The sequence below is a fragment of the Microplitis demolitor genome, chromosome 1 (assembly GCF_026212275.2).
Source record: "Microplitis demolitor isolate Queensland-Clemson2020A chromosome 1, iyMicDemo2.1a, whole genome shotgun sequence".
Lineage (NCBI taxonomy): Eukaryota > Metazoa > Arthropoda > Insecta > Hymenoptera > Braconidae > Microplitis > Microplitis demolitor.
In genome coordinates this window covers 10,072,268-10,099,681 of record NC_068545.1, presented here as the reverse complement: position 1 = coordinate 10,099,681, position 27,414 = coordinate 10,072,268, and the positions used below count along the sequence as shown (strand labels likewise).

The 27,414-nt window shown below is 35.6% G+C and overlaps 1 protein-coding gene across 4 annotated transcripts in view; it reads left to right on the top strand.

Annotated features, from left to right (window-relative positions):
* The window catches only part of LOC103571360 (dystrophin), a 257,760-nt gene that overhangs the window by 117,830 nt on the left and 112,516 nt on the right, over positions 1–27,414 (top strand). For 2 of the 4 annotated variants that reach the window (XM_053741360.1, XM_053741364.1), the window contains exon 2: positions 26,994–27,410. In XM_053741360.1, coding sequence (XP_053597335.1) covers positions 27,399–27,410 — 12 coding nt within the window. In that variant the 5' untranslated portion in view covers positions 26,994–27,398. Of the gene's footprint in view, positions 1–24,541; positions 24,701–25,894; positions 25,917–26,993; positions 27,411–27,414 lie in introns of those variants that run through there. The other 2 variants (XM_053741368.1, XM_053741371.1) reach the window with 2 other exon arrangements.

The window sequence follows — 27,414 nt, the reverse complement described above, 5'->3', positions numbered from 1 at the left end:
CAGGCCATCTCTGCCTGGATGTAATGCTAGTACTCGAGCAAGCGGCCATTTCGATGGTGGGAATCTTTCATCAGTCAACAAGACTAATGAACCCACTTTGATGTTGTTTTGCGGATTATGCCATTTCGAAATAGATTGATGACGTTGCAGGTACTCTGATGACCATCTACTCCAAAATCTCTGGAACATTTGTTGTAATTGTTGCCAGCGTGACAACGCAGCTGAACTATTTTCCAGTAGCGAGGGCCCAGGTACAGCGATAAGCGGTTCACCGATGAGAAAATGTCCAGGAGTTAGAGCGGTTAAATCTGCAGGATCTCCAGATAGAGGAGCGATCGGTCTTGAATTTAACACAGCCTCAATCTGTGTTAGGACTGTAGCGAGTTGGTCGTAAGTCAATAGCGATTCACCAATAGTTCGTATGAGATGGAACTTGATTGACTTTACGGCTGCTTCCCACTTGCCACCAAAGTGAGGAGCGCTTGGTGGGTTGAACTTCCAGTCTGTGCCATCTGTAGCGAGTAAATACTGAAGTTCCTTTAGTTGCCTCGATCCTGCTGCGAATTCTTTCTTTAGCGTGGCATCTGCTCCTACAAAATTTGTACCACAGTCCGAGTATAGGGTACTGCAGGCGCCTCTTCGACTAGTGAATCTTCTAAATGCTGCGACGAAAGCGTCAGTAGAGTAGTCGGTGACAATTTCAATGTGTATAGCGGACGTAGCGAGACATACAAACACAGCGATCCATCCTTTATAGGTTTTAGCACCTCGACCTTGGAAAGTCTTCAGTGTTACTGGCCCAGCGTAGTCTATTCCAGTGTGTAAGAATGCTTTAGATGGTCTTACACGAGCGGATGGCAATTGTCCCATTAATTGTTGTGCACGAACACCTCTATGTCTCGTGCACACGACGCAGCGAAGAATATGTGATCTGACTGGAACTCGACCACCTTCTATCCAGACAGATCTCCGTAGATCAGCGAGAGTCAATTCAGTTCCCCCATGGAGTGTTCTTTGATGCGAATGATCTATCAATAGCGTACTTAAGCGTGATGACCTTGGTAAAATGGCTGGATTTTTCTGTTCATCATCCAGCAGCGAATTCTTCAAGCGACCGCCGACTCTGAGTACTCCGTTGTAGTCGACGTAGGGAATCAATTTAGCGAGATGATGATTTCGCTGTAGAGAATCACCATCTTTCAATAGCTTCAGCTCTTGCGAATAGTACTGACTTTGAGTATACTTGATCAGCAAAGTCTTAGCGAGTTCCAGGTCAACTGTAGAGAGTGGTGTGTCCAGTGAGGACTGTGGCACTTTTTTAAATTTAGCGATGGCACGAAGACAGATTCCAAGCGTGCGAAGTAATGGTGACAACTTAGAGAAATTTTCTAGTAGCGTGTATAGCGGGTGTGAATCTGCCTTGAAGATGGTAAAAACCAGACCTGGACGTTCTTCAAGATGTGATACCGTCTGCGTAGGGATAGCAAAAGATGGCCAGTTATCTTTTGATTGACTGAGCCACTTTGGTCCCGTCCACCATAGCGAATGCTGTTCTAGTTTGGCTGCTGTTAGACCTCTTGAAGCGCAGTCAGCTGGGTTAAGTTTCCCAGGAACAAAATCCCAGTTGACACTTGGTAGCGATTCTTGAATCTTGGTGACTCTATTGCGAATGTAGACTTTCCATCTAGCTGGGTTGTTTCGTATCCACGTTAAGGATACAGCGGAGTCTGTCCACATGAAAACTGGAACGTTTTCAAGTTTCAAAACCTTCTTGACGTAGAGTACCAGTTGAGCGAGTAAGACAGCGGCATTGAGCTCCATTCTTGGTATAGTTATAGGCTTCAGTGGTGCAACTTGTGTTTTGGCACACACTAGCGAAATATTGGAACTTCCAGTAGCGTCAGTAACTTTTAGATAGACTACAGCAGCCATAGCGAGTTGTGAAGCGTCAGAGAATCCATGTAATTCGATTGATACACCATTTTTTACATGATTCCAGCGAGGTATCTGAATCTTCGAGATCTGATGTAGTTCATCTCGAAACAAATTCCATTCTTGAAGAAGCGACGGTGATAGCGTAGCATCCCAGTCAAAGTTCTGCAGCCAGAGCTTCTGCATGAACATCTTGGCTCTCACGATGATCGGTGCCAAGAAACCCAGTGGGTCAAACAAGCGAGCAATTTCAGATAAAATTGTGCGTTTAGTTGTTGGTGATGCTTCTGGAAGCGAATAGCCGAACTGGAATTTATCCTGTGTTGAATTCCAGGTTAGCCCGAGCACTTTTACTGTAGTATCCCCAAGCTCTCTTGGTGTATCTTCTTGGGTTTCACTTGGAGCGACTTGAGAGAGTAATTCAGTTGAATTACTTGCCCACTTGGCAAGCGGAAAACATCCTGTGGCACACATATTTTTTGTGTCGAGAGCAACTTGGATTGCCTCAGCGAGTTCATCTGCACCTCCATAGATGTCATCAACATAGCGTGTGTTAGTTAGCGGTTCGACAGCCTTCGGAAATTTATTCCCTTCGTCTTCAGCGAGTTGTAAGAGTGCTCTTCCAGCGAGATATGGAGCCGATGTTGTTCCATAAGTAACAGTAGCGAGTGCAAATACTATTGGGATGTCATCTTCGTCAAACCAGAGTATGCACTGTAGATGATGATCTTCCTTGTCAACTGCAATCTGACGAAACATTTTTGTTACGTCAGTAGCGAATAGATAGCGATGGCAGCGGATGTGAATAAGTACATCACTGATGTCAACTTGAATCTTTGGGCCCACATGAAGTATCTCGTTGACAGATACGCCAGATGTAGTTTTCTAGGACCCATTGAATACCACCCTGAGCTTGGTGGTAGTGATCTGCTCTTTCAGAACCCCATGATGAGGCAACAGGTAGCTGTTCGGTGGTAATTCCTTTAATTTCAGACGTTTCATGTGTCCCAAGTCTTCATACTCCTTCAGGAAGTCGAAGTACAACTTCTTGTAGACTGGATCAGCTTCCAATCGTTTGCGAAGACGTAGTAAGGCGTATTGTGCAGCTCTGAGCGAATCACCCAGTTGACTTGGCGAAGATTTAAGCGGCAAGCGAACGACATATCGACCATCAGACTGTCTGTAGTGTGTATTGACAAAGTGTTGTTCACACTTTTCTTCTTCTTCAGTATAGCGTGTAGCGAATTCTGTCTGTGGCTCTTCTTGGTACCAAAACTTGCTTAACAAGTCTTGTAGTTGATCATCAACAGCGACATGATGACCATAAGCGGTCAATTTTGATGTAGCGGTGTCCACAGATCCATATATGATCCAGCCAAGCGATGTTGACTGAGCGATTGGGTCATTGTCACTTCCTTTTCGTACTTTAGCGTTGATTATATGTGCAGCTGGTGCTGCACCCAGAATGATGTCAATAGGTCGTGATGTCAAGAAGTCTGGATCAGCGAGTTGTAGCCCAGTTATATGCGGCCATTTCTTCTTTTTAGTTAGCGTAAATGACGGTAAGTTTACAGTCAATAGATCAAGCACATGAGCTTGGATGGTAATAGAAGCGTTGTTGTGTAGCGAATGCAGCGTCATCTTGCATGACCCAAGCGAATGCCCAGCTGACACATTACCAATTCCACGTAATGGTACAGCTGCTTTACTGAGTTGAATATCCAGCTTCTTGATTAGCGAATGAGTCACGAAGGATAACTCCGATCCTTGATCAATAAGTACACGGGCTGTACATGTACTTCCTGTTAGCGAATTCAACTTAACAATAGCGGTAGCGAGTAAAACATTGAGCGAATGAGCTGAAAGCAGACTAAGTTAGCGAATTCAAACCAAAAGTTACCAAAATGGGAACTATTTGTTACCTGGGTCAGCTACAGGAGCGTCCTGTGCTGGTTTAGCGGCAGCACCATCGTCAAGGTGCGTTGACGTGTGATGTGGCTGATCACAATGGCGGCACTTTTGTTTAGTTCTGCAATCAGCGTAGCGGTGGCGTCCCAAACAGTTGAAGCATAAGTGGTTATGCTGAACAATAGTTCTTCGGTTCAGTGGCGACGCCTTCTGGTAGCTGGGGCAAAAGAGAACGAAATGCTTCTCCTTGCAGATTGGGCACATGCCCGGTTCACTCGTACGGTCCTTGGGAGTGAAAGCGACGTAACTAGCGGAACCAGTAGATGTAGATGGCGTTGATGAGGTAGCGGATCGACTGTTTCCAAACTTAACTTGCTTGGCTGTAGAGGCTGACTTAGCGTAAGACTTAGGTGATGGTGGTTTTTCACTAGCACTCTTAGATTGTGTAGAGGTTATTTTGGCGCCAATCTCTGAGTTTTCCCACGCACGAACCTTGGCCTTGAGCATGTCGTGCAGCTGTTGGTAAGTGGGAAACTCATTGGATAACCCAAGCGAAGCCATCCATTCTACTCTCAAATCTGAAGGTAAACAGCGAAAAGTCAAGCGAATTAAAAAGGGGTCCAACTCACCAATTGGAATTCCCAATGCAGCGATAGCGTCCAGCGATTTCTTGTTAGCGAGTAACAGTGCATCCAAATCAGCAGCAGAGTGTGAAGTTAGCGGTTGGTGATCCAGCAAATCATCGATATGCATATCGAGCAATCGACGTGGATTTGTGTAGCGAGTATTCAGCAACTCCCAAGCGGGTTGGAAAGCGTCATCTGTGATCTGGAGATTCGCGAGTAGTGCAGCGGCCTCACCTTTTACCTGCGTCTTCAGGTAATGCATCTTCTGAGACCCAGTTAGCGAATCTTCATTGATGACTAGTGACGTGAACAAATCCTTGAACGAGTCCCACTCGTCATACGACCCTTGGAAAGTTGGCAGCTTGATTTGTGGCAAGTTAGACTTGTGAACTCCACCAAAGTAAGCGGTCTGATCATGATTAGCGGGCTGAACTTCATGAGCAGGTTCTGGAGCGGGTCTAGCAGCGCTGAGTCTCACTCTAAGAGAGGTATAAGCAACGTTAGCGGTTTCATAAGCGTTACCTGTATGATATTCGTTGGTAGTGATCTCAGGTACGTCTTCGTATAGCCTCTCGTGAGTTGAATTGAAGCAGTTCCACAAATCCGTCAGGATGGCGAGTTCAGCGTCAATGGCGGCGGCACCTTGGGTAGCGAGTACAGCGTCAGTCAAGCGGTTGGACATATTGCGCATCGTGTCGATGCGTTGCATTTGAAGAGCGATTTGAGCTTCGGCGGCCATCTTGTTAATACGTAGCACACAAAATGGACGCGATGACATGAAACCGACGCTAAGTTTTCGATCTTTTCTGTTTTAAAAGTCTTTTTACACCGGTGTGTAAAATAGATCACCCTGGGCAGCACTCTAGCAGTGCTCAGCAATGCCCACGGCACTTAGCGATTTTCACGACACAGAACTGACACAACACTTTTCTTTCTCACAATTTTTTTTTATTTTTAATTTAAAATAATTTTTTAATTGTTTAAATTTCGCCAGATCCGGCTCGAAGGACCAAAATGTGAAATGAGCGAATAAACTAATTGGATCTGGTTTAGGCGAGGTGAATTAAACAATTAAAAATTACACAGATTTTATCAATAAATAAATTATAGATTTATTTACACTTAAAATTATGAGAACTTATATTGACGCGAATGCGACTATAATTAACACGCGATAGCGAATGCAACTCAGATAGTTTATTCACGTATAAATTGACACGTGGTCAGTAGCGGTTAACTCAACAATAATTAATTAACAATAATCAATTAACGAAGCGGTTCAAGCACGAGGTTGCAAGTAGCAAAGACACGTTGTAGAAACTCTGAGCGAAGCGGTTAGACAGATAGTTGTAGAAAGAATATTGGTAGCGTCGTTGAGTTGTCGAGAAGCTTGGTGTCGACGTGGCAGCCTTGCTGCATATAACGAATTTTCCTATTGGCTTAAAAGCGCGCCAACAGGTATCGGTTGATAGCGAGCTCTCTCATAGGCTGACCAATATAAAACGAATTTTGTGATTGGTCAGCTTGTAGCGGGTTCTCAGGACGTCTTGACACGATCCTGAGTTAGAAATTGTATGTGCCGGGCCCAAATAGCGAGTGACCCGGCACTATTCTGACCTTCAGTCAGTAGCGAGCTCGGCTTCTCCCGAACCGAGCGGAAATGCACGAAGCTTGATTTAAATTAATCAAGCTCGTGACTGAACATTATTATTATTATTATTATTATTATTATTATTATTATTATTATTGTTATTCTTATTATTATTATTATTATTATTATTATTATTATTATTATTATTATTATTATTATTATTATTATCATTATTATTATTATTATTGGTACTAAGTGTTATCAGAAAATGAAGGAAGACATAAAAATAAACGATTCAAAACTTTGTCAATTATTTGTTAATGCGTGTCGTACTGTATCCGGTCCACGTCAACACAAAATGCCATTAGACGATTACGTAACTGTAATACGAAAAGTTTTCCAAATGTTCAGATTTCTTTGAATGATTTAGTTGTTAATGATTAACAACATAAAAATATAGATATTTTTGATGTTTTTTATTTGTTACTTATATTAAAAATGTATTTCATTTTAATTATTTATTAGATAATGGGTCAAGTACTGGTGAGAATCTTGGAGATGAAGCTGATAAAATTTCTGATTGATTTTTGTTAGAAGATAATGGTGACACTGGTATTGGGCTAATTTTGATATTTGCAACTATTAGATTTTTCTAGTACCTGGGGTCATCGTCGAAATGGTTTATGGATGGATATTTTAAACTTGCACCAACTCTATTTCAGTAGTTGTATGTTATACGTGTTAAAGTTGATAAGAATTTTATCACTTGTGTCTACGTATTGTTGGAACGGAAAACACGGGCAATTTACGAGGAAACGTTGAGTTTAATAGTTATTCATTGTGATAAACTTAACATAAATTTAAATTTGAATGTCATACATGTAGATTTTGAAAATTCTGTGATAAGTGCAATAAATAATGTATTTGATAGTCAGGTTGTCATACAAGGATGTTTCTATTATCTTTGCCAGTTGACGTTTCGAAAAATTCAGAGTTCAGGATTAAAAGAATAGTATATGACCAATGAAAATCTGATTAAGTTTTGTGCTAAGGTCGATAGTTTAGCTTTTTTGCGTATAGAAGAAGATAAGAAGGGAATGTCGTTTTTAAAGAGAAGCACACCTCCAGTAGCAGAAACTATTTTAAACTATTTTAATGTGACTTATGTCAACGGAGGAAGAAGAAAATGTAAGAAAACTAATAAACCTTTAGCTAGATCTCGTCCGTTGTTTCCTCCTGAAGTTTGGAATATTCCTGACAGCATTATCAATGATACTGATGGCACAAATAATACAACAGAAGACTGGAATAATAGATTTAGCCCTATTGATGGTGTGATGGTAGACCAGTTTGTGCGGACCAAGTTTGTTTCCTGTTTTCTTATATCTACTACTATACTAACCTATTGTACTTTAAATTACTACTATTTTCTTATTACTATGACTTAATTACTAGAATAATTATTACTACTTATTACTACTTGTAATTTATAACTAGTATTATTATTTATAACTATGACGAAAACCTAAAGCTATGGTGCTATTATAATTACTATTTGTACTTAAAACCTATTTATATAATACTTAATTACTACATGTTTACTTCTGATCTACTTATTTATGATTGAACATTTATTTGTCTCTATTTCTTTTGGATATACTAAAAACTATCACTATAACTATTTTGACTTACTATTTACTATGGCTGTGTATTATTATTACTCATTTTTGGTGTGATATTACATTGGTACGAATTTATAAGTATGAGTACAGGGATACGCGCCGAGTGGAAATTATTCCAAGTCCCGAGCCGACAGAATCAGAGGGAATGAAAAAACGTAAAAAAAAATAATTCCATATGAATCTTTTTAAAGATTCAAGAGATCGAAAGAAATATAAAATAAAGTAAAATTATGAGAAATAATGTGCGAGAGTCGAAATTAACTTAGTATTTTAATCGCGTATTCTTCTATTCTCTTTCCGTTCGCTCGCGAGAACGTAAGCCGTACGGCTAATTCCTCCGTATTCAATGTTTGCTCAAACTCTTAAATACATTCTTTTTCTTTACAAACCATTTTTATATTTCGTTTAAATTATATTTTTCAATTCTCGTTGATATTACCGCACAAAACTTAGAAGAAATTCAATCTCTTGACATATTATTTTGTAATTTTCTGTTTCCCTTTGATTAAGTCGCCCAGGGACTTAGAATAATTTCTCGATCGCTACGCTTCAGAAAGCAATGCTAGAGGGCGATGAAATTTATCCTATTCCGTATGTGTGACGGATGGCTCAGGTAATAAAAGCGCTCGGTAAAGCTCGTATTGGGAACTTAGTCTCCCGAGACGTTCTCTAGAGGAAGACCATTCCCTGGACAACATCTGGAACTTCGGCTACCCCGCGTCCGACCGGACCAAGGTAAGCGAAATTTTTATTCTCGGGGAGATTTAAGGGTCCCCACTCTGAGGCCTTCTGCCAAGGGGTGGTAAAACTAGCCGTGTAGGTGGGGGTTAGACGGAGACCATCCGCTTACCCTCAGGGAAGGGGAACTCGTGCAGGGCCGACGGGGAAGTCGACCAGACACCTCTGAAGCATCCGGGAGGGGGTAGACCCGCGTTACTAGTCCGCGTAATTTTGTGTGTGTGTGTGGGAATAGACCGCGTAACCGTGTGTACGTATTTAAAAATCATAATAAACCGTGATGAAAACCTTGCTTAAATAATGGGTAGTAGAACAAGAGCTCGAAGCCTATGTAAAGGTGTTGATTTGAATAAAATTTAAAGTATAATATTTAATAATGTCTGTCTTTTGAAAAACCCTTTAGTTTTTAACCCCGGACTCCGGCGAGCTAAACCGAGCAAAAAGGGATAGTTTTGTATATTTTCTAATTTTGCTTTCTAGGATATTTTATGTTAACTTAAAATAATATTGGCTAATTATTAAATTCCTTGCATTCAGATATTGTTTATCTATTTACTGGTTTATCTTTTCTGGTTCTGGATGGTTCATTTTTCAACTTCTCAAGTAATTAATAACTATTAGTTGGGAGCTGAAATTAACCCCAGTTTTACCCGTTACAATGGTCTTAATTATCTCTCGATTTGGGTTCTAATTGAAAAGATGCTATATGAATTAGCGTCAGATGGAGTTAAATTAGCTCAACAAGCAAGTGGTAAGGTTATAACGTATCCTTTGCTGAAATTTAGCGACGGAGACGCGAAACAGCCTAATACATATGCGGTCGCCCACACGTGATACTAAATAATAATAAATAAAAATAAACGATATTAAATGATGATAAATATCGAGATCAAATTAATATAAAATAATAGATTGAAATAATTCTCAAAATATAAATAATAATTAAATGTTGTTGTGCCTGGACCAGCTCCTCAGGCTGGGTTAGTGCACGCAGGCGCTAGACCGTTTATTCAAAACGGACAAAAATTATCCCGGCGGAAAACTTACGAGGAAAATATCCGAGCAAGCAGCTTGCGGCGAAGCGGATAAACACTCGAGCGACACATAAAAATTAAATAAATGATGAACAGTTGTAGATAAATAATAAATAATTACATACAAATAACAAATAAGACCAGGAAAAATGAAATTAAGCAGTAGGAAATGATCCAGAGAAATAAATATTAATCTTTCCCGACAGCTGTTGGTTTCTACGTTTTAATTTTATAAACAATAGTAAAAATAATAATTTTTCACAATATTTAGTTTGGTTAAATTAATAACAATAATACCTGGTTATTTTGCCAACAATATAATCACAATATCACAATAAATTATATAAACTGAGTTGACCAAAAATAAATATAATTTAACTTAATTAATAATCCTGATTTAATTTTAGATAGAAGAAATATTTATTTAATTTTTGAATTTTCCAAATAAAAATACTAAATAATTACAATCTTTTTATCTCTTATTTTGTCTTTTAACACTTGTGAGAGAGAGAAAGACACGGGATTTATGCTCACTCACACTCAAAATCATAAATTCTTCTGTATTAAAATGATTTATAATATTAAAATAAAAATTTCAATAATGATTTTAGACCGCTGGGGTAAACAAATAAATCGAAAGTGAAAGAAAATAAAGTTACTTGATTATTTTAAATAATATTAAATATAAATGATAATGCTCAATAGTCATACAAATACTTTGAGTGAAAGCGGAAAAATAATTTTAACTTTTTGGAATTTTCACCCAAGTGATGATGTCATTACTTGAGGAATTCGCTCAAGTACTGTATGCGCACTATAGATATATATATCTATAGATATATATATATATATATATATATGTCTACCGGTAACGTTTAACTACGTTGTATTTGACTTATATATATATGTATAGAAATATCTGGATATCTTTAACAATAATAAACGAAATATCCAACAATAATTAACAACAATTATTTATAGTAAATACCATGTACCATTCAGCCATAAAATATAAATAGTTTAATTTCCTTCGCCGCGGTGACCAACAACTACCGGGAAAGGTTATCACATGAAAATATTTGCCGTGAAAGAAATCCAGCGTACTTACTCAAAATTAATAATCTCCAATAACCAAAATAATATGAGTTGCAACAAATATATCAGCTAATTCACCCGGTGAACTTTAATAACTATACTCTTCTTTTCCAAAATAAATAATAGAAATGCCGGGATGTACAAAGGACCGTGTCCACACACAATGCTAGCCCGTATCTTTCTAATCTAATTACCTTATCCTCCACCTGTTGGTCGTCGCCCACCTGGCACCGCCGTCGCCCTTAATTACTATTATAATTATTTTTATCAGCCCTGGGCCTAGTTTTAGATTAAAATATAAAATACAAAGACAATCCTTCAATATTCAAAATTATTTGTTCTGATTATGTGAATAATCAGTCTCTGGATATCGCGCGTTACTTAGAGTCTGTATCTAGTGTTATTCATGAAAGAGTAAATCAAGTTCTCAAATCAATTAGTGATGTTTATTCATTTTCATGACAAGTTGAAGTTTTGTTACTATTGATGTTTGTTATGAAATGAATAAAGATGTTAATTAATTTTTAAAGATATTTTTAAATAAACCATCGTTTCTTTTAACATATTTGTATTTGGTTGTCTTTTTTTACGGGCTATTTTTTCCAGGTCTATTTTTTCCGGGATCCACTTGTTTCCCATACGAAAAGACTCGGACTCGCCCGAAAGTTCTAAGTCCATGCAAACGTGTGATCCGCGAAAAATAGATTTTGACTATTAAGTAGGCTGATGACTTGGCGCCACTCTGTCGCCGAGCATGCTCGTGTAAGAAGCCATAAATTTGGAGGTTTCAATTAGCTTTCTCTAATTTCCAAGAATTACATGCAGGTGCACATGAGTTGGGTGGTCTATAGTTTTAAAATGAAAATCAAAGGAAAGATTACAGCGTTTATGCTTAGATTCTTAAATGCGAGCAGATACATAAATTTTAAAAACACGTTAAGTAAAAAATGATGAAATTTCAAGAAAAGAGAAATCTATAATACACATGGTCCATTAGTACAAAACGACTTAATTGTAAAACGTTGACAACGTTCAGGTAGGTATATTTTTGTCCGGTACGACTGATGGCGTCACTAAGTCGGCGTTATACATAAAAAAGTTTACGTACAAGAAGTCTTAGTGTGTACTTATTTCGGAAGAGAAAAAAAATAAAATTTTTGAATGTAGCAGCCGTGACAATATGCTCATTCTAAGAGTAAGCGATGTCTTCAATGTGTTTAGCAAGTGTATTAATCTTTTTAGCATTATTTTTGAGTTATCTACCGAGAGAATCGTATTCTGTTGGTACTATATGTGTGGAATTGTTAGTTAAATGAATAATCTGTGCTTCATTGCGATTGAGGTCGCTAATTTTTTGCTTATAATTTTCGTTGCTCTCATGATCTAATACTCCAAATACTTTTCTAGCTATTGTTCCTACGATTACCCACCATACATTTCGTGAGTTTCTGTGTTCCCTTACAGAAGCTCTATCTATGATTTCCCTTAAGTGTGCCATTAAATGAACACCTTCATTGTTAATATAGTCTATTGCCGGTTTTCGGAGGACTCGAGTACATAATCCCTCAGAAAAATATTTCTTCTGGAAACAGTCTCCAAGCATAGATTTGTATTAATTCTGTTCTTCCGCAGTATTCGTTAGGAAGTTCCCTACATCGATGGTGATTAACGTAGTTCATTTTTCCCTTATGAGGTTATATTGTAGAACCTCTCATAATATATTCCGAATTTCTGTTCAAAATACTGGACCTCGTAGGATTTATTTGGATTCGTAAAATTACATAAGCCGAAAAATATTGCCGAAAATAGGATTCGAATAGCTAATATCTGTAACAAAAGATTTTTTTTTTGGGTTATGAAGGGCAAGATTTAAAAGTTTTCTTAATCAAATCATGGACTGAGAATGCTAATTTTAACTTTGATGGGTGTTTCGAGATCCTATGTCCTCCGTTTGTTTCTAAGACAACAGTTCCGTTTTCTAGGATTTCAACCATCTCATAGGGGCCGTGATAATAACTATCGAGTTTCCCCTTTCTCGGTTCCTTTATTATATACAAAAAGTTACCGGGTAAAAAATCTAACTCGTCTAAAGCTCTATCGTATCTGTCGTTTGAGTGAACTTTTGCGTCGACTAGATCAATTCGAGCTATAGCTTGGGCGTTTAATTGGGTCAATAAATTCCCGATGGACTCGGGAAAGGTTCTATCTGTGAGTAATCTGGGAATGAAGTAGGCGAGCGAGCATTTTTTCCGAATATTAGTTCAAAAGGTGTAAAATTAGTAGCTGAATGTACAGTTGTGTTACAGTTGAACATAGCCATATCTAAATACTTGTCCTAATCTGAGAATGATTCTATGAAAACTTTTAAATATTCAACTAAAGCATGATGCGATCTTTCTAATGATCCGATAGATTGCGGGTGATATGCGGATGTTGTTATTTGCTTGATTCTTAGAATTCGTGCTAACTTACTCAAAAGCTTGCTCGTAAAAGACGTACCCTTGTCAGATAAGATCACCTTTAGGCAGTCATATAAACTGATAAAATGATTAGCTAAAGCTTCAACTATGGTTTCAATCCGTATGTCTGGTATTGTGACCAGGGCACAAAACTTTGAGAAGTTTTTTTTTCTCTTTATTGGCTATCGTTCAAATCGGGCCACATGCCAGTACTTTGAGAAGTTATTTTGGATTGTAAGAATGTGTCTCTTACCGTCTGGAGTGGGCTCAAGTGTCGGTTATTATCATAGGTTACTGGGTCTTTATTTGCCATAGTTTTTCGCGTTAACAAACGTCACAGTTTTGGATAAATGTATATACGATTTCTTTCATTCTAGGCCAATAGTACCACTCAAGAATTCTCCAAAATGATTTTACTTCGCCTTTATGTCCTCCGATCAGACTAGAGTGATGTTTAGTAATTATTGGTAATTTTTGGTCTTCTGTTGGGCATATTATTTTGCCTTTGGTGAGTGTGAGATTAATTGGACAAAATCTAAATATTTTGGTCAAATAAGGTTCTATTTCTTCTCCTATCACATCGCCGTTTTCAGCTATCCTTAAAGATAATATATTGTATTTTTCCAAAGCCCCTCTTAACCTATACAGGGCATCCAATATAATTTCGAGAGTGGTTTTTTCAAAGTGACGCGGCTTGAAGAACACAGTCAAAACTCGACTTTTCCCGTGCTGCGTTATGAACACCTGTCCAACTTTAGGCTTATTTATCTTAAAGTCTACTTCAGAAATGTAATTTAGTGCTTGCAGCAATTTGGGTACTGGTTGAGTGAATTTACAATCAGCTGAACGAAAATGAGGTATATTATCCCTAGTATAAGTGAGTCCGTGCCGACTATGAGAGATTTTTAGAAGGGGTTCCCCTACTGATCCGGAGCTGATTGGGTTATTCTTATTCAATTCTGGATCCAAAGGGTTCTTACCTACATCCGATAACTCTTGTTCCGTTTCGAAAGATTTAGTGGTCTTATGTGCGGTAACTGCTTTGGGCAATGGGTAACTGGGTTTCCACTATATTAAATTGGTGTAATACCGTACGATGGACGGTGTTGCTCAATAAGTTATAGATCAAATTGAACGGAATATAGTATAGTGCCGGATAGCTCAACTGGTAGAGCACTCGGCGCGATACCGACATGGTCTGGGCTCGATTCCCAGTTTGGGCTATCTATATTTTTCTCAATTTATCATTAAATTGTCTTATTGAGAAGGTTTGCATGTTTTAGGTTTCCACTATATTAAATTGGTATAATACCGTACGATGGACGGTGTGGCTCAATAAGTTATAGATCAAATTGAACGGAATATAGTATAGTGCCGGATAGCTCAACTGGTAGAGCACTCGGCGCGATACCGACATGGTCTGGGCTCGATTCCCAGTTTGGGCTATCTATATTTTTCTCAATTTATCATTAAATTGTCTTATTGAGAAGGTTTGCATGTTTTAGTTGTCGACTATATTAAATTGGTAAAAATTGGTAAAAAAAATTTGGCTTCAGGGCAACTGTCACCTCTAAATTTTGATTTTTACATGTTTCCGTTTCTTCAATCTGGTTTGGTGTGTTCTGCTTTGGTGCGGTTGAAATCAGATTCTCGTTGGATCGTCCAGCTGGGTTCTCCGGGCTTACGTTTGGATCAAACGCTATTGGAGATCGCGGCGAGAATTGGACACTTTTTTCACGGTTGATGTAAGGTGTTACCTTTCCGAAAGAGGGCATAGTCACTTGTCTGCGGCTTTCATTCATCGCCTCATTAATAGAATCAATTTCAGACTCCTCTGCGCCCGCCACTGATCCATTGATTTCCTCATTGTCCGCATCTGAAACGAATTCCTCCCCATATCTTCTTCAGAATTTTCATGTCTTATACCCTGTAGGGTCCGGTGAAAACGGCGAAAAGACCTTCTAATTTCTTTCCTTAATTTTTCCCAAGATTTAGCCAAATCTTGTTCTTGTTCTTTCCGCAACTGTATTGCAGCTTGCTCTTGTTCCTCCCTTTTTCGCATGATCTTATCGAATTCGTTGGCTGTACGTATCTGGGCCATGACATTTTTGACTCGGAGACGGACGCTACTTTTTAAGTATTTATTAGTGTTCAAATTACAAATAACGTTTGATTCTAAACATGCGATATTACCGACTTGTTTCGTAATGCTTTCATTTAGCTTATTTTTATATCTGTACAACAATCTGCTACCACATTTTTCCCAAGTTTTGTTGTCTACCTCGTCAAGCAGGTGCATATACCTATCATTTGCTGAAATTATGAACTCGCCGATCAGGGCAAACCAGTTATAATCCGTTTCTTCCTGATTTTTATACATAGATATTTGTTTCATCAGACAGAAGTAGGGAAGCCTACTCTCCTCTATTTTCAGCACATGTACCAACCAGCTCCAGGTTTGTTTCCAGACATTGTATGCTAAGTTAACTCTGTTAATTCCAAATTTTACTAGTGCATTAGATGTTGTGCGTTTAAAGTTTAGTATTGATTTGAAAAATTCAGTCAATATACATTCTATTTGGTTTGTATATCTCAGTGCCCATATAGGCGAGCCATATAGTGCAACCGAGGCTACTATGCTATCAAAAAGTGTTGCAATGTTGTCAATGTTGGCCATTTTGCATTTGTAAATGAACGAAGTTACTGCACCTGAAGCCTGTCTCACCTTTTGTAACGGGGTAAAATTTAATTTATCATCAAGGAAAATCGTATTTTCCCACGGCTGGTCAGTTACCCGAGCCGAAACCCCAAATAAGTACCCGTTAGAGTTTTTCGACTTGTCGCCGGGTGCGCTAATTAAAGAAGCTCGGACTTCTGTCCCAAAATTAATTAAGTGGGGAGGCCATTTTCCGGAAGTTTCCGAAAATGGCCGAGCTGAAAATATATAACAACAGGACAGCCGCAAAATCGGGAGAGAGTAGGTCGAGCCGACCAGCCTAACGGACGTCCATCTGCCGTGAGCCTTCTCCAGAAGACCGGAAACCAAGGAAAGCCCAAGGGAAACTAGAGAGACGCCAACAGTATCATCCGGTGAATAAGTGTAAAGTTTAATGTTAATATCGAAGGGCTGTGCATAAATTAATTCTCGGCAGGTAAGCCAGAATTATTAAATTAACTTACATTGAGAATAGAGTTATCAGAAGTATTAACAACTTTGTGTCTTGAATAGAGCAAATCCTTGGCAGAGAGGCCAGAATTTTGAATTATTCTTATTATTTAAAATATTTATTATTATTTAATAATTAAAAACGACGGGATAAATTAATTAATTACAATTAACTAATAACAGCCCAAAATTAATAATTTTATAATTAATTTATAATTACTAATAATTAAGATTGGAAAAATTTCTCGGCGTGGAGCCAGAAATTAAATTGGTTATAAGCCAAAATTTATTATAGTTTAATTAATAATAATTAATAAGAAAATATATACATAAGAATTAGTGAGACTAAGAAAATTCAATAATCAAGTGCTGTGAAAAGTAGTGAGAAAATATTGAGAATTTAAATAAACAAAAGTTGAAGAGAATAAATTGATGTCAGTAAAATCAGTAAAATTTTGTAATGAAAAATCTAAAGTTTAACGCAAAGAAAAGACGCGAAATAGAGAGAGATAGCGTCAGTTACTCGAGTTAGAAAATTTACGGGAAATTATTAAAGATTAATTAAATGATTATATATAAGAGAAAATAAAAAGTAATTAAATTAAGTAACCTAAAATGTTAGTGAGAAAAGAAATAAATTAAATTCTGTGTGTGTGAGAATTAAGTCCAGTGGACAGAAACGAGATTTGATTAAATAAAACGTGTGTGTGTGTGTGTGTGTGTGTGTGTGTGTGTGTGATATAAAATAATTCCAGGGGAATTTAAAAAAAAAAAAAAAAAAAAAAAAAAAAAAAAAAGTTTAATTAGATCCAGGGGATCAGGCCAGGGGCCAATTTTATAATTTAATTTATAAAGTCCAGGGGACTAAGTATTGTAATAAAGTAAATATATGTGAAATAAAACCCGGTGCGTAAAATTGTTTTGAGATAAATAAAATTTGTAAATTATATTAACAAAATATTGTGCAATAATTTTAATTCCTCATCCTATCTTACTTTCATAAAATTCAACGACCCTGAAATTAATTTAATATAACATCTCCGGTTCTGGAAGGCCGAGTCTTATCTTCCAGTGGCGCCCTTATTAACAACTATTAATAAAGGGGACAAACTTGGCAAGGTTGAAAAATACCCTGTTACACTTTTTAACTGCGTTCAACATGGCTAAACAAAAACGACCAGAGTATGAGAAGGGAATACCCAGATACGTGTACTTTGTTACTATTTTAATACTATTGCCATTGTAAAAGAAATTTAGGTTTTTCGGCTTACAACCCGCTTTGTGACAATATAATATTTCTGTCTTAGACTTGTTTACAGTCAGTTTGTTTAATTTACAGTACTCAAAAAGGATATTCAATTTCGTAGCAGCGTTTGCTTTGTTTCTCGCGATGATAGCTAGATCGTTAGCATATAACAGAAGCAGTATATCTATCACTATATTTATGTTAATTCCGTAAAGGTCCTTTGAATAAAAAAAGTCTTCCATGTCTGCGATATACAAGATAAACAGAAGCGGGCTCAATATTTCGCCTTGCAAGACTCCCTCAGTTATTTTTGTTTCATCTGCTAACCCATCATTTGTGGTGATTCTTATTACAGCTTTCTCGTATAAATTTTTTAGGATTTTGATATATATTGCACTCACACCCATTTTTAATAACTTATCCTAAAGAAGCTTCCTCTCGGAGGATTTTATCAAACAAATTTAATAGGTAAAGCTTTCAGTTTGATGCTAGAGATTTATAAAATTCGTTTTGTATGGCGTCCTCCCCGGGCGATTTGTTTGCTTTGCTAGCACGTAGCGCTTTCGTTCAGTCTGCCATAAAAAACTTTTTATCCAAAACGGGGTCAAGGGCCTCTGAATACAGACAGTTATTAGTTTCAGGTAGTTTTTAAATGCTTTTGTAAAATTCTAGCCATTATGCCCATGTAATGTTCGGCTGAGCATAAGTACGGCCGCGGAATCTCCCCAAAGCTTTCCAGAAATCATGTGGCATTTTTATATCATTTACATCCTTAGTTAGTTTATATACATACTCTTCTTTTTTAAGACTGCAGAGCTTTTTGTACTGTTTTAATTCTACTAAATAGTTTTCCCTATCTGTGACATTAAGAGAAGTATTGCTGTGCTGACATTTTTCCTCCATGGATACTAAGATTACATTCATTGACGGACCAACTTGTTCACTGGTGTTATTGAGTGTGCTAGCCGAACTAAAGACATCGCTCATAACCTCAGAGTTCGACACTCAGAACTCGATAAAGATGAGATACACTATTTATATCTTTAAACACATTTAGTAACAACAATTATTATTTCTACATAAAAGACACTTTTTAAAAATTGATGTCAAAGTAAAACCTTAATTTATTAAGACAAAAAAAGCACTTAATTACTTAAGATACCGAGAGTAAAAATTTTCACGTATTTCCACTTATTTTATCGGACATAACCTCCCGTTATTTATTAATTAATTAATTCAAGTGCTCATAAAAATAAAAGACTCTATATAATATTTAATTAATTATCAACATGCTCAATATTTTAATAAAATTAAAAGTAAATTCTCGCTCAGTAGCCTCTGTAATCATGCTACCACGTGTTCATAAAATAAATTCAATTCAATGTAATTTATTACGATCGGTTCAACTATATTAAATTAAGTGATCAATAATATTATAACTCAATGAACTCGAATATTTATGCATTTTGTGCTATTAAAAAATGATAATTAAGTGTTAAATTATTAACTTTGCTCGGTAACCTCTGGATTCATGTTATTTATTCTCATGATATTTTGGCGATGAACTCAGTGTTCAAATATATTCAAATTAATTATTTCAATTATTTACTCGAGCTCAATTTTATGATTTACATTTAATTAATTACGTATTCATGAACTCAGACAATTAACAGTATTAATAAATTAAATCAACGATTTAATCTTGTAACCCAGTGATATTCTGTGCTATGACAAATAAAAATATTGTTATATTTTTTAATATGTGAATTTTTCCAGCATCCCAACCACCAACCAGTCCTGGCATGTGTTTATTAAATTATTATTACAACAGTACCAGAATGTATTAGCTATACTAATGACCATTGTCATGATATCTATAGTGGTTAGTTCTTACCAATACACTATCCTAAACGGACGTATATCTTGTACTTACATATACATTGTAATATACTTAACATTATAACCACAAACACATATATCTCTATTATTTATTAATAACCTGCCTGTCTTTATCATCGAGAGTAACTTTTGATCGAATAAAATAAATTGGCCACTTTTTTACTGCAGTCATTTGAACCTAATTTTTTTTTTTAAATTTACATTTACCTTTATTATAAAACGCTTATAAAACGATGTTACTATGAATGAAAACCATTAAATTAAATTTTTCTAGAAGCCTTTATGACCTAAAAAAAATAGTTTTCATGCTTGAAGTAATAAAACTAACATTAAACTATTGATATTAACGATTTTTCTAACATACTTTTCTCTTGAAATACGTCAAAATTTCGCATTTAATCTTTCTATTAATTTTTATCTACATTAGAATATCGTTCATAATTGTGATTTTGAAATTCTCATACCGTTTATAAAAAATTATTACTTCATTGATAAAAATATACATTGCTTATGATAATATAATACCCATAAAAATTCAATTAAAGGAAAAAATGATCTTTTAATGTGCAAAAAATTTTCCTTTAATTCTGTTACTAGTTTTTACCCGACTAGAATTTTGATAAAATAGGGAATGTTATCTATTGTATTGAGGGCATTAGTCAGAGGAAGAAAACATTTTTTTATTGATGAAAAAATCCCTATGACTGCTGGGTTCGTGCCTGAGTCCTTCCGATTCAAAGTTATTGATGCTAATCACTGCGCTGACATGCATATATGATTTTGTGAGGATAAATATTATATTCACTATGATGTCAAAGAATAACTGATGAAGACGTAAAAAATCCGTGCTGCAATGATTGACGTGATTTTTATATAATATTCATTTGTACTTTGTTTCATTTTTAGCCTGTAAATAAAATATTTAAAGGGATAAAATAACTTTTTCCTGAATAAGGATATCCTGATGAGGTTCTGACAAGGAACTTGTCAGGTCGATCCGCTGGCGAATAAATTTTTTTTGAATAAAGATTTCCTGGTGAATTCTTGATAGGGAACTCGTCGGGTTGATCCGATGGCAAATAACTTTTTAACTTCCCGCTAAGAAAATTGAAAATTTTTTTAAATTCGGGAAGTTATTGGTTTCAGTCCGATTTTTGAAAATCGAATTTCTAAGATATCTTGACATTTTGAGGTTCTACGAAGCTATTCTAACTAATTTCAAGATGATGTCCGAGTGTATGCATGTGTGTATGTACGTGTGTATGTACGTATGTATGTAATTATTCTGTAACTTTTGATAGGATGAGCCGATTTTGATATTCAAGGTGCCATTTGACGCGGCTTGTTGAATACTATATGTACTGAAAACTTGAGCTTCATCAGTAGGGTGTGTTCGGAGATATTTCAAAAATAAAATTTTTTCAAAAATGTTTTTTTTTTTTTTTTTAATAACTTTTAATTCGCTCGGTTGATTGATTCCAGAATCTAATCAGCTCTTATACTTTATAAGCCACCTCAACCGTCTCAATTGGTTAATTCGTTCGAGGAATATCGTTGAAGAAATAAATAGCGAAAAAGTTTTTTTCCGAAAATAATGGTGCACAAAATTATTTTCGAGCTTAAAGAGCTCGAAAATGTATTCACAACAATGTTTGCAAGCTCCTTGAACGGGAAGTTTTAGCGTTGGCTCGCAGGTCAATCGATAGACAGATTTTTTTTAATTAGAATATCCTGACGAGGTCCTGATAAGGAAATCGTCGGATCGACCCGATGGCAAATAACTTTCTTTTGAATAAGGATATCCTGATAAAGTCTTGAAAAGTCTTATTAGTTCAAGCATGAAAACTATTTTTTTTTAGGTCATAAAGGTTTCTAGAAAAATGTAATTCAATAGGTTTCATACATAGTATCATCGTTTTATAAGCATTTTATAATAAACTAGCTGACCCGGCAGACTTCGTACTGCCTCAATCGATTGTAGAGCAAAATAAAAAAATCAACTCTGTTTAAGTTCCCACTATATAAAATTGATGTATTACCGTACGATGGATGGTGTGGCTCAACAAGTTATAGATCAAATTGAACGGAATATAGTATAGTGCCGGATAGCTCAACTGGTAGAGCACTTGGTACGATACCGACATGGTCTGAGTTCGATTCCCAGTTCGGGCTATTTATTTTTTTCTCAATTTATCTATAAATTGTCTTATTGAGAAGGTTTGCAAGATTTAGGTTTCCACTATATATTAAATTGGTGTAATACCATACGATGGACGGTGTGGCTCAATAAGTTATTTTGAACCTCTGATTTTTTTATCTTTCAGCATCGGTTGAAAGAGGCCTTCATGATTTTTTTCAAATTTTTTCCTCCAACCGTTTTCGAAATATCGAATTTTAAAGAATGAAGAGATTTTTCTATCAAATGCCTATAACTTCGTGAAAAAGGGTTAAACAAAATTTTTTAAGAGTCAAAAAATGATTTTTTTAGATTTCGTTTCGATAAAAAATATCAAAAAAATTTTTGAATCACGCTTCTGTTGAAATTTTAACTTTTAAGTATAAATTGTCGATTTACAAAAAACACGTACTGATCGATTTCCCTTATAATTTTTTCACAGCAAACTGTCACCTATTCTACAACTTTTCCAGCTATGCTCATAATGGGACAACGATGGGATTTATTTTTTTATAGATTTTTTAAATTTCATATTCCACTTTATTTTTAAGAAAAATGTCTTAAAATAATAGCATGCTCGGAATTTACTGTTAATAATTATCTGACACACAACTATCATCAAAATTTTCTTCCACAGTAAAATTATTACTAATTAATTAATAAATAATAATTTTATTAATAATTATTTTTTTTGTCGCCTGCCGAAAGTGAAACAAAAGAAATAATATCGCGAAGCCGACCAAGTTGTTATTATTATATTTTGTGACTATTCAATTTGGTCGGGTTCGCGATCACTTTTTTTTAGTTTCGGAACGCGACATTAAATCCTCCAACGACGTATTCTGTGCTCCAACGTACACACGCACACTATTTTGATAGATATGATTGAATTTGAACTTTGTATAGCGGTAAGAAAGTGTAAATTTACTTTTTGACGTTAGGAACACATCTACATTTCTTAGATAACAGTGAGTGCTTGTAATTTAATATGAACTTTATATAATAGCAATAAAGCTCAAATTGATTCTACGTTTTAGTTAGAAAACGTTTGTATGTGAAAAAAAAGGGCTGTTTTTAGGGTTTTCCCGACAATTATTCGATTTTTTCTCGCCGTAAGAACCATCCTTGGACTTCAACGAACATTTTAATAAAAGAATTGGCCAAATTGGTCCAGGCGTTGTTGAGTCATGCGCTTACCAACACATTTTGCGATTCATTTTTATATTATAGATTTTGGGGTTTTTTTACTTTTCCGGTGAAACTATCAGTCCTCTCATAAAATGTCATTGGAACTTTTTGCAGATAATTTTATTCCTTACAAATTATTACGAATAAAGTTTTTCAAAATTCCACATTGCTCACAAGTATTTTCATTTCAATGTCAAGCTCTTAAAATCAAACAGAAATCTAATTTTTTAAGAGCTTAACATTGAAATAAAAATACTCGTAAACAACGTAGAATTTCTAAAAACTTTATCGATAATATTTTGTAAGGACCAAAATTATTTCCTAAAAGTTTCAATGACATTTTTCGATAAGACTAAGAGTTTCACCGGAAAAGTAAAAAAATTTCAAAATTTACTATAAATTTGACTTGAAGCTTAAATAACTTTTGAATAATGGGATTTCTCAAAAAACGAAAATCGACTTTTTTTGTAGAGCGTTCAATTTCCTACAGGATCATTTATTGTTCATAGAAATTCGTTGGTTAGTGTGTGCGCTAGCAAATTCTAAAAAAAAAAAAAAACATTTCCCGTGTTATTTATGTCACGGCTGCTACATTCAAAAATTTTTAATTTTTTTTTTTTCTCTCTCTTCCAAAATAAGTACACACTAAAACCTCCTGTACGTAAACCTTTTTATGTATAACGCCAACTTACTGACGCCAGAAGTCGTACCGGACAAATATACCTACCTGAGCGTTGTCAACGCTTTACAATTAAGTCGTATTGTACTAATGGACCACGCGTATTATATATTTCTCTTTCTGGAAATTTCATCATTTTTACTTAACGTACTTTTAAAATTTATGTATCCGTTCCCATTTAACTAATCTAAGCATAGAAGCGGTAGTCTTCTTTGATTTTTCATCTTAAACCTATAGACCACCCAACTCATGCGCACCTGCATGTGATTCTTGGAAATTAGAGAAAGCTAATGGAAACCTCCAAATTTATGGTTTCCTACACGAGCATGCTCAGCGACAGAGTGGCGCCAGGTCATCAGCCTACTTTAATAGTCAAAATCTGTTTCCCAGGGATCACACGTGTGCATGGGCCTAGAACTTTCGGGCGAGTCCGAATCCTCTCGTATGGGAAACTGGTTACCACCACTTTTCATATGCGAGGATCATATAAAAAGACCATGGACTTTAGCTCATCAGTTCTTTTGGGAATCAAACTCTGAACCTTACCGAACTCCGGACACTTGACGGTGTTCGTGGCTAGAGGATTGATATCCCGATTGAGCATTCGGTCACGTGAGCCCAGATCATTGGATCGGTCCTTGATCGTCGTAAGCACTCGTATAATCGGTATATTATTTTCTACTAGCTTCAGAAGCATAATCAACGCGATATTAGCGTATAGCATCCGATCACGTGAGCCCAGATCGTACGATTGGTCCTTGATCGTTGTAAGTCGTGAACTAATATCAACCGTTTAGCACCGGTACAGCATTGATTATCTTCATCTTATTATAATCCATTTAATTTCATTCATTTTATTATTTTATATTGAAATATACCACGAGAAACGTGGAGAATCAAAGAATATTTTACCGCGATAAATGCGAAGATTTTAAAGAATATTTTACCGCGAAAAGGCGAAGAATTTGAATAATATTTAGAAATATTTTTTTTTCCGCGAAAAATACGCGAAGATTTTATAAATTTATATTACCGCGAAGACGCGAAGAATTTGAATACATTGAAATTATTTTACCGCGAAAAGCGCGAAGACCTTCATTTTAATTTCACCTACAGAGATTTAAAAACGCATAACCATTGAAGCTTATACAACAAGGTAGACTAAATAAATAAATAATTCGATAAATTTAAAATCACATTAATTGACCGCGAGAACGCGTCGTGAATAAGTGTCCTGCGTAACTGCTGACAGTATTGACACCTCACCAAAACCTGTTTAGGGTAAGTTTTTGAATATTGTAACCATTGTTTGGTATTTTTATTTTTATATACTCTGAAATAATTGTAACCCATATGCATGAAACATTTGCTTTTATATTTACTATTCTTAATATTGCCATTTGTAACCCCTTTTGTATTTTAAGAATATTGAGTCATTTAATAAATAAATACTCGTTAACATAAAACATTTGAAAACATTATTTATCAGACAATTTTACTTTAACAACGAGATAATAGCTTCACGAGGCTTTTCGGCAACCCACCTTCCTTTATCCCTTATTTTACTACCTGTCTAGCCGCTCAGACCGATAGTTCACAGTAGGGGGTACACAATCTTACGTTTACCGCTCGACGTTTGATTGTGAAATTAGATCAGTCACATAATAAATTGGAAATCGTCTTGGGTTTTATCAATATTGTCTTCAACAATATTGTGTGGGCGCGAATTAAATATAAAATAGAATAAACTGAGCATTTGGTCACGTGAGCCCAGGTCATAGGATCGGTCCTTGATCAATGTAAGTACCTTTTTTATTCACTATACTTTATACGAATATCGTACCTACGCCCATCACGATCTCCAATCGTGACATTTAAATGGAAAATAGAAGCATCGATTGAGGCAAACCTTAATATCAGTGTTAAAAGCCCGGATTGGTACAAAAATTTTTATTTTTAGTTATACTTTCAATTTTTGGATACCATAAAAAAAAAATTTTTCTTTTATACACCCTAGTATATATATATATATAAATATATATATATATATATATATATATATATATATATATATATATATATTTTAGCTATTTTCCTTTTTTTTCTAATCTGTTTATTGAATTAATTAACTTTTTTTGGTTTGATAAAATATGTAAATTTGAGGATACTTCGGCATCGAATAATCGACTCTTTGTCGATTATAATATAAGTTACTGCCAACTTTCTTAGAAATTTAGCGCCAGTATGGAGCTGCAACTGAAATGCAAGTTTCTGAGAAAATTGAAAGGAAACTTACCGTCAACTTATGATTGCCATCTTTTGCGAGCAACTTTTGCCACCAACTTTCTCAGAAAATGTCTATCAACTATTGGAGGTACCAACTGTTGGCGGCCAACTTGGTGTCCAATTGCGGCTGCAAGTTTCTCGTCAGTTTCTCACCAACTTGACTATCAAGGTCAAGAGAAAATAGAATATCTATTTCTTAGGAGTGTTCAACGTAAGTGACCGTAAGAAAAAGGTTACGGAGTCGGACCATAACACCCTTCAATCTTCACTCCTCGGTCGACTAGTCGCATCCTATCCGGAATAACCCTGGGTAGTTTTGCAACATGATCGACAGTGCGCATAATAGATTTTATTTTAAATTGAATTTTACGCGGTAAATCAAATTTACCTCGTTACAATAAATTATTTATGAGTAAATAATCAGGGACAACTAACTAATAATTGAACTTAATTATTAGTTAGTTTCCTCTGGTTCATCATGAAAAATTATTTTATCATATTATTTATGAAATTGTTCGAAAATATAAAATTTATTTAATAATAATTTTTTTAGGTTATTAATATTTTCAAGTTGAATTATCAGTTCGATTTCCTTGATTATTATAAAATAATAAATAATTAATTTATCAATTATGAGTTAGTTTTCCCTGTTTCAGATTAATAATAAAAAATTACTTTATCGTACTATTCATGATATTGTTTAAAAAAACAAAATTTGTTCAATAACAATATTTTAAATTGTTATTTTTAATTACGACTGACTAAAGCGGCAATATAGCTTAAGACGCTCGGCCGCGTACTGTATTGAGAGCACCCGGCACCCGGTGATTAATAAATTAATAATGTTTAAACTAATCAAGAGCAGTAAAATTTTTCTGTTTCTTTAATTTTTTGCGTTCGTGTATTAACCCTCTGATCTAAGTCAAAACTGATTTGAATAATTTTAATCACTTACATTGATATCTGCTTGAATACATTATTTTTATTTAACATCATCGATAGTAAAAATTAAAAAAAGTTTGTTCATTAATTATTTTTGATTCTTAAGTTTTCAATCTTGAACATAAAACGTAATATGTTTGAACTTGCAAAGCTCATAAAAAAAAATTGCATGCAAGAGTATTTTCGTGCTTGAAGAGGTTGAAAATGTACTGACACTAATGTTTTCGATCTTAAGGAGCTCGAAAACAGCAGAAAGTTATGGGGCTTGCTTATAGGGCTAACCGTTACCCATATTTTTCAGTTTGTGTTGCATTTTAATGATCATATTGTTATTTTATATTTTTAGCATAGATGATGAGTGTTTCGAACTCAACCATGCTCTACGGAGTAGTGATCTGGGGAAAGACACTAAAAGTATAGAGAAAAATCGTAAGCTACTTGCATCAGTACAACGGAGAAGTTCACTGAAGATAGCTTATGCCTATCAAACGGTATTCGAGGCAGCCGTTTGAGTGGAGACGCATCTAGGATGCTTGGTGAGCTGACGAGGGCCTTTGACAGACATAAGGACTCTAGAATGCGAAGAGCTTCTAGTACTCTGGCAAGGGCGCTGAGCCTCTGCTCTAACGCGACGATGGACTTTTAGGCTCATTGGACAGGTCAATGCTTTGATATTTAGGAAACATGGAGAGGTTGATGATGATCTCATCCAGTTTCTGGATATAGCCAGTTCAATGTCTACTTGCATCGAATGGTCATCTGTGTAT